The sequence below is a fragment of the Choloepus didactylus genome, chromosome 6, assembly GCF_015220235.1.
Source record: "Choloepus didactylus isolate mChoDid1 chromosome 6, mChoDid1.pri, whole genome shotgun sequence".
NCBI classification, from domain to species: Eukaryota; Metazoa; Chordata; class Mammalia; order Pilosa; family Megalonychidae; genus Choloepus; species Choloepus didactylus.
In genome coordinates, this window is record NC_051312.1 from 130,308,002 (window position 1) to 130,327,494 (window position 19,493).

A 19,493-nucleotide genomic window follows, 5' to 3' on the forward strand; every position below is an offset into this window, starting at 1 on the left:
GAGGTGGTTGGGGGTAGGCAGTGAGTTTAGTTTTGGACATACTAAGTTAGAGGTTTCTTTGGACATCTAAGTAGAGGTGTGCTTATATCAGCAATTCCTATTTTACTGTAACGTATAATTTAGGCAGTGGGGCGCATGTGCCTTAGTTTGTATCATTAACGCCTTCCCATCCCACACCTGGACCTAGCCTGCATCATCCCCTTATCTCTTGTGGCATCCTATCTGGACCCCATCTCTGTTTATCTTGGTTGTTCTGATTCTGGTCCCTCTTCTCTCTGGGACAGCCCAAGCGCTCAGTCTGCTGAGGGGTCACATCTTGGAGGAGGGGTGGGCTGGCTGCTGGAGCCGTGGATTGTTGCTGACTCAGGAGCTTCACAGGTCCAGCCCCTTCCCCAGTACTCACCCTCCTGATCTTGGCCTGAGAACCTTCGCCCCTAACGGAATATCGCTCTGATGATAACTGCTTCCTCTTTCTTTCAGCGGGTGCCAAAGCCTTTGTCTGTGATCAATGCGGTGCCCAGTTTTCGAAGGAGGATGCCCTGGAGACACACAGGCAGACCCACACTGGTGAGTTGACTTTGATTCCGTTCTCCACGTTCTCCACACTGTACCAGTGGATGGATAGGAAGTATCTTGATGAAATCCTCTTTTTAGCAAACTTGACATCCAGTGATCTCCAGGGGCAGCTGTGACTGGGGTGAACTTCTGCCATGTTCAGTCTTGCCTGGGGGGCTGACTAGGCAGGAATTTACAAGTGTGACTGTTGCCCCATAAAAACATCTGTCTTGGATTGGGCCAAAGTTTCTGTCTCTGATGGGCCACTGAGATTCTGTCTTCATGAAGGCATCTGGTACAGTTTATGGAGGCCTCACACAGTCTGTGACACTCTCTAAGCACTCCCTTTCCCACCCTATATGAATAACCTCCAAAACCCTCTTGTGGCATCACTAGGCTGGTCCTTCCTGAGACAGGTTAGTCATTGTTTGAAATAAATCAGTTGGTACAAAGGGTGCATTTGAACAGTATTAACTAATGATACAGCTTTGTTTGATTTCAAAGTGTTGATCTCACAGCACCTGCAGAATCATCTCATCATTGTAATCAGTGTCACCATCATCACAGTAGCTCACCCTGAGCACTCAGGATGTCCCTAGCACTGTTCTCAGTGCTTCACTTGACCCTATTTGGCCATTTGAACCTTCCAGTACCCCTGTAAGGTAGAAGGCTACTCCCACATTATAGATGAGGAAATCAAAGTTCTAAGAAGGGAAAGTGACTTAGCTAAGTAAATAGTGGAGGTAGGAGTGGTAGAGCCTTGTAGTTAAGAGTTTAGACCCCCTTGTTTTAATACCAGCCCTACCACATACTACTTGTGGGACCTTGGGTAAGCTACTTAAACTTTTGGAAATGGTTTTTTCTCATCTGATAAGAAAGTGGAGTAGAGCTGAGATAAATAGTACCTACCTTGTAAGATTATTGTGGGGCTTAATTAAAATTAATTTAATTAAAAATGGCATATTTTGTGACATATTTGTTTGACTCATAGTAAGCATTTTAAAAATTGTAGATTTATTTACTTTAATACATAGTTGCTGAATTCTTGCAACATACTAGGTAACCTGTGAGCATTTAAGATATAGTACTGTACAAGACAGACAACATTATATCTAATGTCAGGCTATAATAAAATAAAACAGGAGAAGGGGTAGAGAATGATAGGTAGAAAGTGGTATTTTGGATGTGATGGTTAGAGGTGTCTCTGAGAAGGTGACATCTGAGCACAGTCCCAGAGTGAGGGAGGAGCCACTCAAGATCTCAGGGAGGAGTGTCTAGGCAAGGGGAGGAAGCACTTGCAGAAGCTGTGAGGCTGGTTTGGGCTTGGCAAGTTTAAGGAATGGCATGAAGAACAGTGTGGCCCGAGAGCAGGGTATATGGGAGGTCAGACATCAGGTGAGTCTCTCAACCATCTTAAGGATTTGAGATGTTATTCTACCGCCCATTAGAATGAGGAGAAAATATTTGCAAACCATATATCTGATAAGGGACTTATAACTAGAATGTATAAAGGGCTCTTATAACTCAATGATAAAGAGCAATAACCCAGTTTAACAATGGGCAAGGACTTGAACAGACATTTCTCCAAAGATATACAAATGGCCGGTGAACTCATGAAAAGATGATCAACCTCATTAGTTGTCAGGGAAATGCAAATAAAAACCACAATGGAATACCACTCTACACCCATTAGGATGGCTATATTAAAAAAATACAGATAGTAACAAGTGTGGTCAAGGATGTAGAGAAATTGGGACCCTCAGCAAAATGATGCAGTCACCTTAGAAAACAGTCTGGCAGTTTACAAGTGGTTAAGTATAGAGTTACCATATGACCCAGCAGTTCCAATCCTAGGTGTATATATATATCCTCAAGAGAAATGAAGGTAAAAACTTGTATGTGAATGTTCATGGCAGCTTTATTCATAATAGCCAAAAGGTGGGAACAAGCCAAATGTCCTCAACTGATGAACAGATAAAGACAATGCAATAGGTTCATACAATGGAATATTTGGCCATAAAGAGGCATGAAGTACTGACATGCTATAACATGGATGAACTCTGAAAACATTATGTTGGGAGGGTCGGGCAAGATGGCGGCATAGAGAGGAGTAGAAACTAAGTAGTCCCCCTGGAACAACTACAAAAAACCAGAAACAACTAGTAAATAATCCAGAATAACTGCGGGGGGACAAACGAGACCATCCACTCATCATACACCAACCTGAATTGGGAGGAAGGCCCAAGAACACAGCATAAAATCTGTAAGTAAAACCTGCGGAACCAGGTCGGGAGACCCCCTCCCCCATAGCCCGAGCTGCAAAGCCTCGTGGTGCCACAGAGAAGCTCTCTCCCAACAAGCGAATATAGCTCAGCTGAGCTCCAACTGGGGTTTTAAGTAGCGAGTGTGAACTGCTCACTACAGGTACGCAGCCCCAAAAAACAGACAGAGGCTTTGGGTGACGACTGACCTGGGAGAGCCGGAGGGTTGCCTTGGACTGGGTCTGAAGGGAACTATCTGTTTCTTTTTTGGCTCAGTGGAGAAAGCCCCAGTCATTTTCAGTTTCCAGGGCTGTGACTCTGGGAAGGGTGGAGACACCACAAGCAGAGAGCGAGACCATTGAAATGCTAATGACCTCCACCTGAGGGGTCTGTCTTCTCTAGGAGGAAAGGGGTGGGGCCCTTTCCATTCAGAACCAGACCCCAGAGCCTGGGGGAACACCGCCACACCTCCTCACACCAGTCAAGAATTATAGGCTAACAGGCGTCACCTGCTGGGCAGAAAAGCACAGTGACCCGAGGCATCAAAGGGTGGAGCAATTTTCTAAGACACACCCGCAGGGAAACCAGATACTGAATATTTCTTCCCTCTGGGACCTGAGCCTGTTCTGGTCTGAGAAAACCCGATTTGGATAACTAAGGAAACCATGCCTAGACAACAGAAAATTACAACCTACACTAAGAAAAACAAAGTTATGGCCCAGTCAAAGGAACAACACTTCAACTGAGATACAGGAATTTAAACAACTAATGCTAAATCAATTCAAAAAGTTTAGAGAAGATATTGCAAAAGAGATAGAGGCTGTAAAGGAAGCACTGGACATGTATACGGCAGAAATCAAAAGTTCAAAAAACCTACTAGTAGAATCTATGGAAATGAAAGGCACAACACAAGAGATGAAAGACACAATGGAAACATACAACAGCAGATCTCAAGAGGCAGAAGAAAACACCCAGGAACTGGAGAACAAAACACCTGAAAGCCTACATGCAAAGGAGCAGATGGAGAAAAGAATGAAAAAATATGAGCAACGTCTCCGGGAACTCAAGGATGAAACAAAGTACAATAATATATGTATCACTGGTGTCCCAGAAGGAGAAGAGAAGGGAAAGGGGGCAGAAGCAATAATAGAGGAAATAATCAAGGAAAATTTCCCATCTCTTATGAAAGACATAAAATTACAGATCCAAGAAGCACAGCGTACTCCAAACAGAAGAGATATGAATAGGCCTACGCCAAGACACTTAATAATCAGATTATCAAATGTCAAAGACAAAGAGAAAATCCTGAAAGCAGCAAGAGAAAAGCAATCCATTACATACAAAGGAAGCTTCATAAGACTATGTGCGGATCTCTCAGCAGAAACCATGGAGGCAAGAAGGAAGTGGTGTGATATATTTAAGATACTGAAAGAGAAAAACCACCAACTAAGAATCCTGTATCCAGCAAAGCTGTCCTTCAAATATGAGGGAGAGCTCAAAATATTTTCTGACAAACAGACAATGAGAGACTTTGTGAACAAGACACCTGCCCTACAGGAAATACTAAAGGGAGCACTACAGGGTGATAGAAGACAGGAGTGTGTGGTTTGGAACACAATTTTGGGAGATGGTAGCACAACAATGTAAGTACACTGAGCAAAGGTAACTATGCATACGGTTGAGAGAGAAAGATGGGGAGCATGTGAGACACCACAAGAAAGGAGGAAAGATAACGACTGGGACTGTGTAACTTGGTGAAATCTAGAGTATTCAACAATTGTGATAAAATGTACAAATATGTTCTTTTACGAGGGAGAACAAGCAAATATCAACCTTGCAAGGTGTTAAAAATGGGGAGGCATTGGGGGAGGGATGCAATCAGCATAAACTAGAGACTGTAACTAATAGAATCATTGTATTATGCTTCCTTTAATGTAACAAAGGTGATATACCAAGGTGAATGCAGATAAGAGAGGGGGATAGGGGAGGCATGTTAGACACTTGACATTGGTGGTATTGTCTGATTCTTTATTTTACTTTGATTTAAGGTTATTTTTCCCTTTGCTGCTTCCTAGCTGTCATTTTTTTTGTTTCCTCTTTCTTTTGCCTCTCTACCTTCTTTGACTCTCCCTCCTGCCTTGTGGAAGAAATGTAGATGCTCTTGCTTAGTATGAGCAGAATGTTCAATTAGGATGAACTTAAATGTTTGGAAATGAACAGGGGTGTTGGTAGCAAGATGTGAGAATAACTAACAGCGCTGAATGGTGTGTGAATGAGGTGGAAAGGGGAAGCTCAGAGTCATATATGTCACCAGAAGGAAAGTTGGAGGTCAAAAGATGGCAATGTATAAAACTGAATCCTATGGTAGGCAATGTCCATGATCAACTGTACAAATACTAGAAATCACTTCATGAACCAGAACAAATGTATGACAATACAATTAGAAGTTAATAATAGAGGGGCATATAGGGAAGAACTATATACTTATTACAAACTATATACTACAGTTAGTAGTATTTCAACATTTTTTCATAAACAGTAACAAACGTACTATATCAATACTAGGAGTCAACAATTGAGGGGGGTTGGTTAGGGATGGGGAGGTTTAGAGTTTCCTTTTCTTTTTTTCTTTTTTCATCTTTCACTTTATTTCTTGTCTGGAGTAATGAAAAGTTTCTAAAAATTGAGCAAAAGTTAAGTGTCATGGATGCACAGCTGTATGAGGGTACCCAGGGGAAGTGATTGTACACTTTGAATCTTTGGATAATTGTATGGTATCTGAACAATCTCAATAAAAATGGAAAAAAAAAAAAAAAAAACTATGTTAAAAAAAAAAAAGAACAGGAAAAAAAAAAAAGACCATATGTTGTATGATTCCATTCATACAAAATGTTCGGTTAGGCAAATCTATAGAGACAAAAAGTAGATTAGTGGTTACCTAAGGCTGGGGAGAAACAGAAGGGGGTGACTTCTGACGGGTATGGTGTGTTTTGGGGGTTGATGAAAATGTTCTAAAATTGATTGTGGTGATGGTGGCACAACTCTGAATATTCTTAGAGCCATTAAAACTACATTTTAAAAGGGTGAATTGTATGGTAGGTGAATTATATCTCAATAAAGTACACACACACCAAACATTTATAGAGAAGGTAAAAAACAGAGTCCTGTGAAGGGTTTTGAGTGAATGTGTGCCATGACTTGAAAATGTGTTTGTGGAAGATCATACTGGCTGCTGGGTTGAGAATTGACTGTGGGGAATGTTTAAGGACTCAAATGCTGTGTGACAAACCACTCCAAAACTTAGTAGCTTAAAGCAACAATTTGTTATTGTCTCTGACAGTTCTGTTGGGTTGATGAGGCTGAGCTGGGTAGTTCTCACTGGGGATCTGTCATGTGGCTGCAGTCAGGTAGGGGCTGACTCTGGAGTCATCTGAAAATGCACCTGGACTGGATGTCCAAGGTGTCCCCTTGACTCAGATATCTGACTCTCGAGAGCAGGGTTAACTGGACTTCTTACATGACAGCTCAGGGCTCCAAGAGTCAGGAAGCAGAAACTGTCAGCCCCGTTAAATGCTAGGCTAGAAGCACAACATCACTTCTGCCATTTTCAAAAAACCTTTTTATTATGGTAAGATGTATTCAACCTAAAATTTTCTCTTTTAACCACCTTCAAGTGTACATGTCAGTGGCATTAATTGCATACCCAATATTGTGTTACTGTCACCACCATCCATTACTGAAACTTTTTTATCATCTCAAACAGAAACTCTATACCCATTAGCAATAACAACCAGTTCTCTCCTCTCTGCAATGCCTGGTAACCTGTTAGCTACTTACTGTCTCTATTAATTTGCTTATTCTAAATGTTTCATATAAGAGAAATCATCCTTTTGTGTTTAGCTTCTTTCACTCAACCTGATGTCTTCAAGGTGCATCCATGTTGTTGCATGTATCAGAACTTTCCTTTCTATGGCTCATTAATATTCCAGTGTATGAATATACCGTGTTTTGTTTATCCATTCATCTGTTGATGGACACTTGGATTGTTTCTACTTTTTGGCAACTGTGAATAATGCTGCTGTGAACATTGACATACAAGCATCTGTTTGTATCCCTGCTTTTAATTTTTTGGGTATATACCATTTCTGCCATATATTATTGGCCATTAAAGCAGTCAGAGGCCATTCATGATAGAAGGCTCTGGAACACTAGACTCCCCCTTTCAGGGGAAGAGTGACAAACACCCGTAAAGAAAGAGGGATCGATGGCAGCCATCAAGGAGTGTGATGGTAGGAAGACCAGTCACCTGCCACTGCTGTTATTATTCTCACCATGAATATTTCAAAGTTCATATCCTTCACCTCCCCTGAGTAGAAAACGTACCTCCTAACACTGGCTTTGGGCTGGTGCTGCCCTGCCCTGTGATGGTGGGAGGAGAGCCCTTTAGATGAGCTGTCAATTCCAGCCAGTGTCTTCCTGTCCTGGTTATAGAGAAGGCGACTTGGTTAGGGTTTTTCCCAGAGCTGGCTGTCTTGAAAGTTAGGGTAGGACCCACGTCTCCCAAGGTGCCAGCCAGTTTTCCATCACTAGGCCGCATGTAGCTGAGAATCCCACTCTAGGAATTCTGTCCTGGGGTGTTCAGGAGACTCAGCTGTGGGTCAGCATTGCCAGGTAGCTTAATTCTGTCCATCCAGATTAAATGTGCAGCAGCGGGGAGTAAACTACCCTCTCAGCCAGGGGCAGGGAAGGAAGCCAAGAACCTGAGGGGTGAGCAGTGGGGAGGTACTTGCAAGCAGAACTCAGCGCTTACTGAGCCCATGCTGGGGAGCTGATGGTGATGGGCAGGACGTGCTCCCTGTTCTTGAAGAAAGCTCAGGGATCCTGCGGATGGTGGTCTGCGTCCCTTGTGGATGGGGATTCCCTGCCATAGGAGAGAGGCTGCACCAGAGGGAGGGCAGTTGCCTGGTGCCCTGCTTATGTTGAGGTGAAATGTGGCTAATCAATAAGCCACATGTGGCTTACTCAGTCGAGGTTGCCTAAACTGAGCTCTTGGAAGGGTGAGGAGTGGATAAATGAAACCCAGTGAGGGGTGAGAGACCAGGGTGGAAGCTTTGTGGAAGGTTCCTATGGGCAAGCTCCTCAAGCAGCAAAGACCGTTCTGTGACACTCTCTGTTGACTTCCTGGTCTGGGACAGGTGTAGTTCTCGTTGCTGAGAACAGTCCTGATCTCAGTGCTGGGCTGGCACATGGGGCCACGTGTGACACCAGTTACGACGACTCACACACACAGCGCTGTCTCCTGCTGAACCAGGTGGACCCACAGAGGCCTCTCATAATCAGTGAAAATTACAACCCAACTTAAAATCTATCTGCCATCCTTGTTATAAGAAAGGGGACCCACGAGGAAGGGAGAGACCTCATTATAGGAAATGCTAAAAATAATGCTAAAGTTATCGGGAAAACAAAAGTCAGCTGGGAGGCCATGTGTAGTTGAAGAGGCAACAGGGAAATCAGGACAGTAGGAGAGAGAACTCTGAGCAAGAAAAGGAATGGAGACCCAGGGGAGAGTAAAAATAATGGTCCTATCACTTTAGGTTTTTCATACCTTAGTTTATAAAACACTCCCCTCTATTATACCCATTTAACAGATGAGGAAATTGAGTCCTAGAAGGCACCCACTAGGAAATGGAGAGCTGGAACTTGATGCAACTCCAACTTCTGTCCTCTTTGCAATATTCCCCGGCTGCCTGCACATTGACTTTCTGTTTTCCAGGCAGTACTTGGACTAAGCAGTTCAGGGAGAGCCTGTTCCAAGATCATTTTGCTTATGTCCTGGACAGGGCTCCTTTACATCCCTGTGACCTGTGTAACTAAGAAGGCCCAGCACCCTGATGTCCATGTCCTCCTCCTCGGGTAGGATACAATTTCCCTGAATCAGTTCAGGTCCAGGAGCCCCGTGTCCAAGGCTGCCATGCTGGAGTTAACAGAGCCAATGTGTAGCATTGCAAATGCTAGATGATTACATTGTTTTACTGGTATTCTTAAAGCTGTAAAACAAATTTGTAGAAAGTATTTCCAATTCCAGTGAAGCCACACAAATGACATGTTCACATCGTGCCCCTTTGGCTGCACTTATTATTCCTGGATTTCTGTTAGTCCTGGTGTGTGTGGTTCCTCCTGGACCCCTCCCCCAGAAGTCTTGGTGGGCTCCACTTGGGGCTCTTGGAGGCTATGTTTATGGTTTTGCTTGGCTTGGGCTTTGTTGTCACACTTCAGCCTTCTGTTTTGGTACAGCAAAGACGTTGAGCAGATAAACAGAGATCATTTTGCACCTTTTATATTATGACAAATACATATTGCAAAACACTGCTGCTTCCAAAATGTTTGGGTTGCAGAGCAGTGAGGAATTAACAGCTATGCAGCTCCCTGAGACACAAGCACTTCATTTACACATCAGAAATTTTTTTATGCCATTCGGTGAAATAAAAAGTGAGAAAATACACACACATGCACGTACACACTCATGTGCATGCCCAGTACCCCAATTGGGTTCTATATCAGGAATGTCTTAAGTTAGTAAGTAGTTCTTTAAGTCCAGATAAACTGATAAATACCATTAATGGCTTAATTTATACTCTGGGTTTGAAATTTGACACACGGACACTATCTTGGCTCAGGAAGCACAACTGATTTTGTGCCAGAGGTTTTAATGACCCATCAGTAATATAAATTGCTGCATCACTGAACAGAAATAGCTTCTCCATGTCATTTGATCTGGAAACTTCTCTGGCCAGGCAGCAGTTAATAAATTTAAAAATAATTACCCTTTTTATTCAAAGTCAAACTAATTAGGAGTGGGTTTTATAAATCATAATATTGTTCAGGCCACTGTACATCCCCATTTGGGACTTGAACAGGCCTGGGACAACAGGTGGGATCAGGTGACATTAATTAGAGGACAGGGTAGATACCCTGGCTGCTGAGCTGAAGGCTAGGAGGCTAGGAGGCTGGGACAGTCCTAGCATGTTTGGGGAAGTTTCAACGTTTAATCCATCTGCAGGAATCACAAAGCAGCCTCCACCAATGTGAATGTGGGGAGATGGGGCCAGGGTGGGACTGAGTGGGAAGTCAGAGAGAATAAGAGAGCCTGAGAAGCTGGGGAGCTAGAGGTAGCAAATGGCTGCATGGGGAGAATGGACCTGCTCTGAGGCAGGGGAATGGTTGGGATGACCTCTAGAGGGCTTACTCACTAGGCAAGTTTGGGCCCTAACAGACGGTCTCATTTTTGGCCCATAAGCTTCAGGGAAAAGGGACTCCCTGGAGCCTGAAGTAAGAGTGTAAAGTTTTGTAAAGTTCAGGGTATTCAGTGCCCAGTGTCCAAGACCTTGGGATCTGGCATCAGATTCTGGATTCAAATTCCAGCCCCATCACTTGTAGGCTGTATGACATGGGGCAAGTTGCTGAACTTCTCTAAGTCTGAATTTCTTCTTTGGTAACGTGCATGCAATAATGGTGTCTGCTATTTCGGGTTGCTGTGAGTATTGGATTTGATAATCTGGCTAAAGCCCACAGTGGAGCCCTTGCATGTGGTAAGGGCTCTGTAGATGGTGCTGCTGGCTACCATCATCCTGAGCTTTGTGACAGGGTGGGTGAGAGAGGAAGGGCCGGGTCCACGGTGATGGTGGCCGAGAGACAGGAATGGCTACAGCTGCTTTGCTAAAGCAGAGGTGGGGTCTTCCAGGACCCCTGACTCTGTCCTTTGGTAAGACGACATTCCCAGTGTGCCCATCGAGCTCACAGCCACCAGAGCCTGCAGAGTGGTTTGGGAGAGGCAAAACAGAGTGAAGTTTCAAATCACTTTCACTAATGACTTTGAACCATCTCACAGAGCAGATCTGGTATATATGGCCCTGGAGCCTCTGGTATGTCCAAAGCTGCCCAGGGCAACCACCCCCTGCCAGGATCTAAACGGGGACATACAAACCTAAGCTGGACAGGCTGCAGAACTGGCATCAGGGCTAAGCAGGTAGAGCAGACTCCAGGAGCATCAGACACACTCCCTGCTGGATCTGAGGGGAGGCCTCACTGGCTGCTGCTCTCCAAGGCTCAGGAACCTTGAGCTTCCTTTGGGGTCCTGGCCCACGTCTCCTACCATCCAGATCCTGGGGTTTCTGGATCTTCCTGCTTTTTCTAACAAAAATTATTGTGGAAACATATATATCATACAAAATTTCCTATTTTAACTACTTCCATGTGTACAATTCAGTAGTGTTAATTACCTTCACAATGTTGTACTACCATCACCACCATCCGTTACCAAAATTCTTTCATCATGCCAAGCCGAAACTCTGTACCCAATAAGCAATAACTCCCCATTGCCCCACTCTCCTAGTTCCTGGTAACCTCTAATCTACTTTCTGTCTCTATGAATTTGCTTATTCTAGGTATTTCATATAAGAGAAGTCATACAATATTTGGCCTTTCAACTGGCTTCTTTCATTCAGCGTGATGTTTTCAAGTTTTATCCATGTTGTCACGTATATCAGAATTTCATTCCTTTTTTATGGCTGAGTAATATTCCATGGTATGGATTTACCACATTTTGTTTCTCCATTCATCTGTTGATGAACACTTGGGTTGCTTCCACTTTTTGTCTGTTGTGAATAATGCTGCTTTGAACATTGTTGGATATACAGTCCCTGTTTTCTGTTCTTTGGGGTATAAACCTAGAAGTAGAATTGATGGGTCATATGGTGATTCTCCGTTTAACTTTTTGAGGAACCACCAAACTGTTTTCTATGGTGGCGTGCACCATTCTTGCTTTCTTCAAGTGGGCGCTCCCATCTCATCCCACCTTTTACCTTCATATTGCTCCCATAAGGAAAAGAAGAAATTTGGCAGACAAGAAATGGCCAAGGTCATCCCTCCGTTTAGGAGTCCTGGGGCTGGGAAGCTTAAGGGAAGCCTCTGAGGGGCCCCAGGCATGAGGTTAGATCCTAGAGTAGCCTGAGAGCAAGCCACCCTCTCTTCCAGCTCCCAACCTGCCCCTCCAGCTTCACCATCTCATTGACTCAGGTTTTGCAGATCAGAGCAGCCTGTACAACTGGTTCGTGCCTTCTTTCCTTCATTCATGTGTTCCCTGAGTTTTTAAGTACCTACTATGTTCCAGGAGCTTTGTGGACCCAATATAAAATGATGAACAAAACTTGGTCCCTGCCTTCTTGAAGGTTACAGTGTCGTGAAGGAAATGAACATGTAGGTTGAACTTGCCTTGGGTACAGATAATTCATTAGCTGCACTCTACTGGTCACTTTTTTTTTTTTTTTTTTTTTTTTCTTTTTTACTTTAATTGTTCCTTTTCACTTTAATTTTTATTCTTATTATTTTTGTGTGTGGTAATGAAAATATTCAAAAATTAATTTTGGTGATGAATGCACAACTATATAATGGTACTATGAACAACTCAATGCACACTTTGTATGACTGCATGGTATGTGAATATAGCTCAATAAAAATGAATTTTAAAAAAACAAAATCCAAAAAAAAATAAAATAAAATATACATTCTGCTAATCTCCCCTTTTGTTTAAAATAATTACTGATAAGGAAGGATTTACTTCTGCCATTTAGCTATTTGTTTTCTGTATGTCTTATATGTTTGTTTCTTAATTACTCCATAGCTACTTTTTAATATTTAGTTGTTATTTGCAGTGGGCCATTTTAATTCCCTTCTTTCCTTTTGTGTGTATATTTGTTAATTTTTTAATGGTTACCTTACTGGCAGTTTTTTTTTATCACTTTAATATGTCATCCCACTGCCTTCTGGGCTCCATGGTTTCTAATGAGAAATCGGCTATTGGTTTTATTGAGGATCTCTTATGCATGATTAGTCACCTCTTGCTTGGTGCTTTCAGGAGTCTCTCTTTTGTCTTTCAACAATTTAAGTATAATGTATCTCAGTTTAGATCTCTTTCAGTTTGTGCAGTTTTGAGTTCATTGAGCTGCTTGGATGTGTAGATTTATGGAGTTTTCAGCCATTGTTTCTTCAAATATTCTTCTCCAATCTCCCATCCCCCCTGCCTCTTCTCCTTTTGGGACTCCCACAATGTGTATGTTGGCATGCTTGATGGTGTCCCATCAGTCCCTTAGGCTCTCTTCACTTTTCATTCTTTTTTCCTTCTATTCCTCTAGCCTGGATAATTTCAATTGTCCTATCAAGTTTGCTGATTCTTTCTTCTGTCCACTTGCAACTGCTGTTCAATTCTTCTAATGAACTTTTTGCTTCAGATATTGTATTTTTCAAGTCAAGAATTTCTATTTGTTTCCTTTTAACAATTTATATCCCTTTATTGATTTTCTCATTTTGTTCAAGCATCATTTCCCTAGTTTCCTTTAGTCCTTTGTCCATGATTTCCTTTAGCTCTTTGAACACATTTAAAACAGTTGATTTATAGTCTTTTCCTAGTAAGTCCAATGTCTGGGCTTCCTCAGGGACAATTTTGATTTTTTCCTTTAATTGGGCCATACTTTCCTAATCCTTTGTACGTTTTGTGAATTTCTGTTGTAATCTCATTGAAATATAACAGGGTGACTCGGAAAATGAGATTCTTCACTTTCCACAGGGTTTGCTGTTTGCTTGATTGTGGAAGGCTTAGCTTGTGTTCGGCCAGGGTTTTGACAAGATTTCCTTGAATATCAGGAGCTGGATGCTGACGGTGAGGGTGGATGGCTCCTGGCACAGCATCGTGGCAGCAGAGGGAGCCAAGGAATGCAGATCCAGGGTAGGCGGCAGCAGGCACGTCACTCACACAGGCCTGGGAAGCAGGGGTTCCAGGGCAGGGCCCCAGTCCTGTCAGCTCCATGTCTGCTTCCGTGGGCTGAGCTCTGAGGCTGGGCATGGCCAGGGCCTTGTTATGCGGGATTTTGGGTCCACCTCAGGACACTTTTGTGGTAGGCAGAATGCCTCTCCCCCCACGCCCACATCCACATCTTAGTCCCTGGAACCTGGGGATACGTTACCCGCCTACCCGCCTCCGAGCCAGGGCGACGCGGCCTACTGGTCACTTTTAGAGTTTTAGTTTTATTAAGTCCTCACTACCATCCAAAAATGTAGATATTACTCTCCCCTGTTCTTGCAGGAAAAAACCAAGTCAACAAGGTCAAGGAAGGCCAGTCCAGGGTGGAGTGAGAATGTGTGTCCAGGGCCTTCCACCCCAGAGCCCTGCTTTAATGCTGCCTTCCCGCCCCGTGAGGGAGGGACATCGGCCTCCATCTGTCCATTCAACAGACTAGGAAGATCAAAACCCCATATTTGAAAAGAGTCAGTTAAGAATAAACATTCCAATCTAGAATTAGAACCCATGTGTTCTCACTTCCAGCCCCATGTGCTTTCTCCTCTGACTACAAAATACAGATTCTCTACCAGTGATCTAGAAAAAAGTTGCTTTGTTGCACATCCTGTGTCACCGGGTAAGCCACTCAACCAGAGGACCACTGCTGAGGTGCTGGTTCTCACCCACTCCAAGTTGTTTGTCTACAAGAGTGTCCAACTGCCATCTAGAAACAGCTAACACACCCGACATCCAGAGGCAGTCTTTCTGCCCACCCTGCTCTCCCCTTCTGGTGGGAGCAGAGCCTGGACTTCCAGCTGGACTGAGCTGGCCCTGGAGTCCTCTCTTTTTCATTATGAAGGAGACCAGGAGGTACCTTGCAAAAGCCCTGCATGGGGAAATCAGCGAGGGGACACACACACACACACACACACACAGACACACACACACACACACACACACACACACACACACACACACTGCAGCTGAGGGACCACCCTCTTTGAAGGCTCACCACTGTCTCCCCAACCTTGGTTTTGGCCCCGTTCTCATTCCTGATATCTTAACAATGCTTGGAAAAAGCTTCAGGGACAGTCTCTGGCTTTGAACTTCAGGGTACGAAATGAAGCCCTTGTTTGGAGGACATTCTGTAGTGGGTGACCGTGGGAGTGGTGGCAGGAGTAGCAGGCGGGGCAGAGTATTTAAAAGGGAGATCTGCAGTATTCCTTCCCTCTGGTGGCTCCTGACCCTGCTTCTCCCCTGCCCCTGTCCTGGGGAAAAGGGCTGAGCTGGGCACTGAGGAGCTGTGTCAGGGTTTGCTCGGAGCGGCTGGCTCCTGCCCGGCAGCAGTAGGAGAACCAGCAACTGTCCTGACTCTTTCTCCCAAGGGTGGCCACGTGGTCCTGGCGCCAGAAGAAGTGGGGATGGAAGAGAAGCCGGGTGATGAGGAACAACTTAGTCTACTTAAAACTGTACCCAATCAAAGGGGAAGAAAGAGCCTCAAAGTCCTGCCCCAGGTGGAGGACATGGAGCAGGAGCAGGGTGGCGAGTCATCGTGTGGACGGGCGGGCTCCCTGCAGGTTGGAGTGAGCTGCCCATTGAAAACATAATAGCATTTGACTTTTATAAATATCAGAGGTGATTTGTATAGCATTTCACGTGGTGTGCCAAGGAATTTAACATGAGAAAGCTCGAGCTGGAAACGTCATAGGCACTTTGGGAGGGAGAGTCAGTCCACCTGTGTAGATTTACTTTTGACCTAATTTCATGCTGTTACTATAAAGGCATGTTTGATGCCTAATATAGAGTTTCATTTTCCAAGCTCAGGGCTCTTGGCTGTCGGAGTTGCTTGCTGTGGAGGAGGCAGTGACAACCTAGCTGTCGCCTCCTGGCCCGGAAAGTCATCCTTCCCTACCATTCACCTCGTGACTCCAGCACCCCTCTGGCTGCCTTCTGAAGGGGTCCCCAATATGTGAAGCAAGGCTGTTTTGGGAAGTGCTTAGAGGAAATCGCTGGTGTTTGGCTTTCTTGAGTTTGGAGGGAGAGAATAGACCCAGAGCAGGTTTGGGTTAGAAAAGGTTGAAGTTCATTCATTCAACAAACATTTTGAGCCTCCCCTTTTATGCCGGGCATTGTGCTAGCCCTGGGGACAGAGCGTGAGTGGGACACACCTGGTGCTCTCCCTCCCTGACCTCTCACCATGGAGTTGATGGTGAGTGTTATTCTCACGTAGGAGCAGAGTGGTATTTTTTGGAGCAATCATGGATTAGGAGAAAGGAGAACTGAGTTCTTACCACTTATTACCTGAGTTCTTAAGATTTTCTTAGTAATATAGGACAGATTGCTGTGTTTCTCTGCCTCTCTCAAAAGTAGAGTATGAGTGTATAGATGAATGCATAGAAAAATGGGGACAAAAACTAAATGAAAAATAGGGTGGGGGGGTGATTTGGGTGTTCTTTTTTACTTTTATGTTTTATTCTTATTTTTACTTTTTCTGGTATAGGGAAAATGTTCAAAAAATAGATTGGGGTGATGAATGCACAACTATGTGATGACTGTGAACAGTTGATTGTACACCACTGTTCTAGTTTGCTAATGCTACCAGAAATGGATCGGCTTTTATAAAGGGGGTTTATTTGGTTACACAGTTACAGTCTTAAGGCCATAAAGTGTCCAAGGTAACACATCAGCAACTGGTTCCTTCACTGGAGGATGGCCAATAGTGTCCGGAAAACCTCTGTTAGCTGGGAAGGCACGTGGCTGGCGTCTCCTCCAAATTCTGGGTTCAAAACTGCTTTCTCCCAGGTCGTTCCTCTCTAGGCTGCAGTTCCTCAAAAATGTCACTCTTAGTTGCTCTTGGGGTGTTTGTCCTCTCTTAGCTTCTCCGGAGCAAGAGTCTGCTTTCAACGGCTGTCTTCAAACTGTCTCTCATCTGCAGCTCCTCTCTCAGCTCCTGTGCATTCTTCCAAGTGTCCCTCTTGGCTGTAGCTCCTTTTCAAAACGTCACTCTCAGCTGCACTTCAAAATGTCACTCACAGCTGCACTGAGTTCCTTGTTTGCCAGCTCATTTATATGGCTCCAGTGATTTAATTTAGACACACCCTGAATGGGTGGGGCGACACCTCCATGGAAATTATCCAATCAGAGTCATCACCCACAGTTGGGTGGGACGCATCTCCAGGGAAACACTCAAAGAATTACAATCTATTCAACACTGATACATCTGCCTACATAAGATTACATCAAAGATAATGGCATTTTGGGGGACATAATACATTCAAGCCGGCACAACCATGGATGATTTATGATATGTGAATATATCTCAATAAAACTGAATTTAAAAAAAATGTAACCGAGAATTTAGGAATTAAACAATTATGATGACTGCAAAAAAAAAAAAAAAAAAAAAAAAAAAAAAAAAAAAAGCAGAGTGTGAGAATTGGGCAAGAAAAACGGCTGTTTGGGGGATTTTGTGATTCTAAGTGAAGCCCAAGACCCTGATCTTGTGTTGATGGTTGACATTTTTCTCAGCCTTAGTTTGCACACTTGTAAACTCCGATCAATAATATTTGTGGTTTTGTAAGGACTAAACATTAACAGTCCATGTAAAGAGTTAGCACAGGACTGACATGCGGGAAATGTGCATTAAATGGTAGCTGCTCATAATTATTATTTTTAGATGTCTGCGATCTCTATCCCATACTAGTAAGCAGGTATTTCTTTGACTTTATTTAAAAGCTTATTCAACAAAAGTTTATTAAATACCCACTGTGTTTGAAGAGCTTTTGCCTTTTAAAAATCGTTCTGCCAGACACCAAAGGACATAGATTGTATGGTTCCACGTATGTGAAGGATCTAGAATAGGCTAATTCATAGAGACAGAGTAGAAGAGAGGTTGCCAGGGATGGGGAGGGGGAATGGGGGGTTATTACCTAATGAGTACAGAGTCTCTGCTTGGGGTGATGGAAAACATTTTGATAATGGATGGTAGCACAACAGTGCACATGTAATCAACACCTCTGATGTATGCTTAAAAATGATTAACATGGCAAATTTTATGTTATGTATATTTTACCACAATTTAAAAACACTTCTAGAAACTTGGAGAAGAGTGATAAAATTCGATCCTTCAAGGACTGTTGTTTAGAGCTTGGTCTCTGCCTGGCATTGATGCCTTTTCTACGTTCCCGAATTTTGTCCCAACACCACTTAAATGTGAGCTTTGCCTTAGTGAGGAATTAGATGATGAGTTAGAGGCTCAGAGATATTTGTGACTCACTCATCGGCAGAGCTGGGATTCAAATTTTGTCCCCAGTGGAGTCTGATGAGAATTTCAGGGCACCCCTCATCCTCGCTATTGAGATTTGCTCCTTCCCTTTCAGAATTCTGGGTCCCCCCAGTTGTCCTCACATCTCCCTGACTCCCAGTTCCCACTCGCCTGCCCTTGCTCCATTTCTCCACCACTGTCCTCTCTGACTTCCCTCCTTTCTCCCTGGTGACACCACCGCTGCCCGATGACAGAAAGGAGTTAGTAAAAACCAAGATATAACTGAAACTTGAAAAGCCATAAATCGTCTTGATTTTTTCTAGGATGTTGGTAGCATTTTGATTTAATAGTTGGACAAACACAAGGGCCTATTTTATTCAGAGTTTACAGGCCTCAAGGCTGTTATTCCTCCAAATTTAATAGCATTGAAATTGCAGGGTTTGCTATAATTTGCCTATCGCTTTCTGCTCTACCATTGATGTTTATTGTCAGCGGGATGGAATCTCAATCCGACTCACTTAGATAACATGTCTGTTAAACATTTAGATAATTGTACCATCATTAACTTGTCACATTATTTTAGAGATTCAAAACAGAAGCAGGGTAAGTAGAGGTACCAAAGGGGGTGGGGGTGGGGGAGGAGGAGGAGGAGAATATCTCTCCTGAGTTAGACAACCAAGAGATGAGAGTGTCGTCGACTTCACCCTCTTACATGTCACTGGAGGTGTCTCTAAGTTAAGGGGGTGTGTGCTGCCGAGGTGAGTGGAGGGTTGCCTTGCTGGCTGCTGGCTGGGGTGCCTGTCTCTCCACCTGCTAAAGCCGACCCCTAGGACCCTCAGTTTTTCATCCCCAGCCTTAACTTTGATGTACCAAGGACCAGTTTTTTTTTCTTAAACTTCCCTTAGGGATGCTGATTGCAACATTATTTGTAATTACGAAACACTGAGAACAACCTAAATGCCCAAAGGGTAAGAAATGTCTTAATTATGGTACCTGACATGGAAAGATGTCTCTGATGTTTTATGTGATAGAAGCTGGTTACAGCAAAAAGTTGTATACCACGATCCCATTTGCTATAAAATATAGACGCAATCCTGAAGGATCTGTAAGGCTCTATGCCTATTAACAGTGATTATCTTTAAAGAATGGGATTGTAGGGCAGAGGGGGTTTTACTTTCTGCTTTATCTACTTCTGAATTTTGTAATTATTACTTACAGGCATGTACCACTTATATACTTTTAAAAATTAAGGTCCCATTATAAATAAGAAAAGTATTACCTTTGAGCCTCATTCTTCGCATGGAGGAGGACATCTGAAAGGGAAAAGCTACAGGTGCAAGCAGAAGGGTTTTGAGAGAACTCAAGGACATTGGTATCTCAGCTACACTGGAAGGTCCCTCAGATTCCCACCAGCAGGGCAGGGAAATGCCAGATGGAGACCTCAGCAAGCTGAGAATTTCCCCCTTGTCAGTACTCAGAGATCAAGACCTGTTCATCTAGGACATGGCAGTGGAAATGGGGAGCAAGAGAGATTTTCATGACCCCTGAGTGAGGACTGAGACCCTGGAGGGGTGACCGGAGC

The 19,493-nt window shown here is 43.7% G+C and overlaps 1 protein-coding gene across 6 annotated transcripts in view; it reads left to right on the plus strand.

Moving 5' to 3' along the window:
• ZBTB16 (zinc finger and BTB domain containing 16) overlaps positions 1 to 19,493 on the plus strand; it is a 201,389-nt gene that overhangs the window by 127,875 nt on the left and 54,021 nt on the right. For all 6 annotated transcript variants that reach the window (XM_037841503.1, XM_037841501.1, XM_037841505.1 and 3 more), the window contains exon 4: positions 481 to 567. In XM_037841503.1, coding sequence (XP_037697431.1) covers positions 481 to 567 — 87 coding nt within the window. The remainder of the gene's footprint in view (positions 1 to 480; positions 568 to 19,493) is intronic.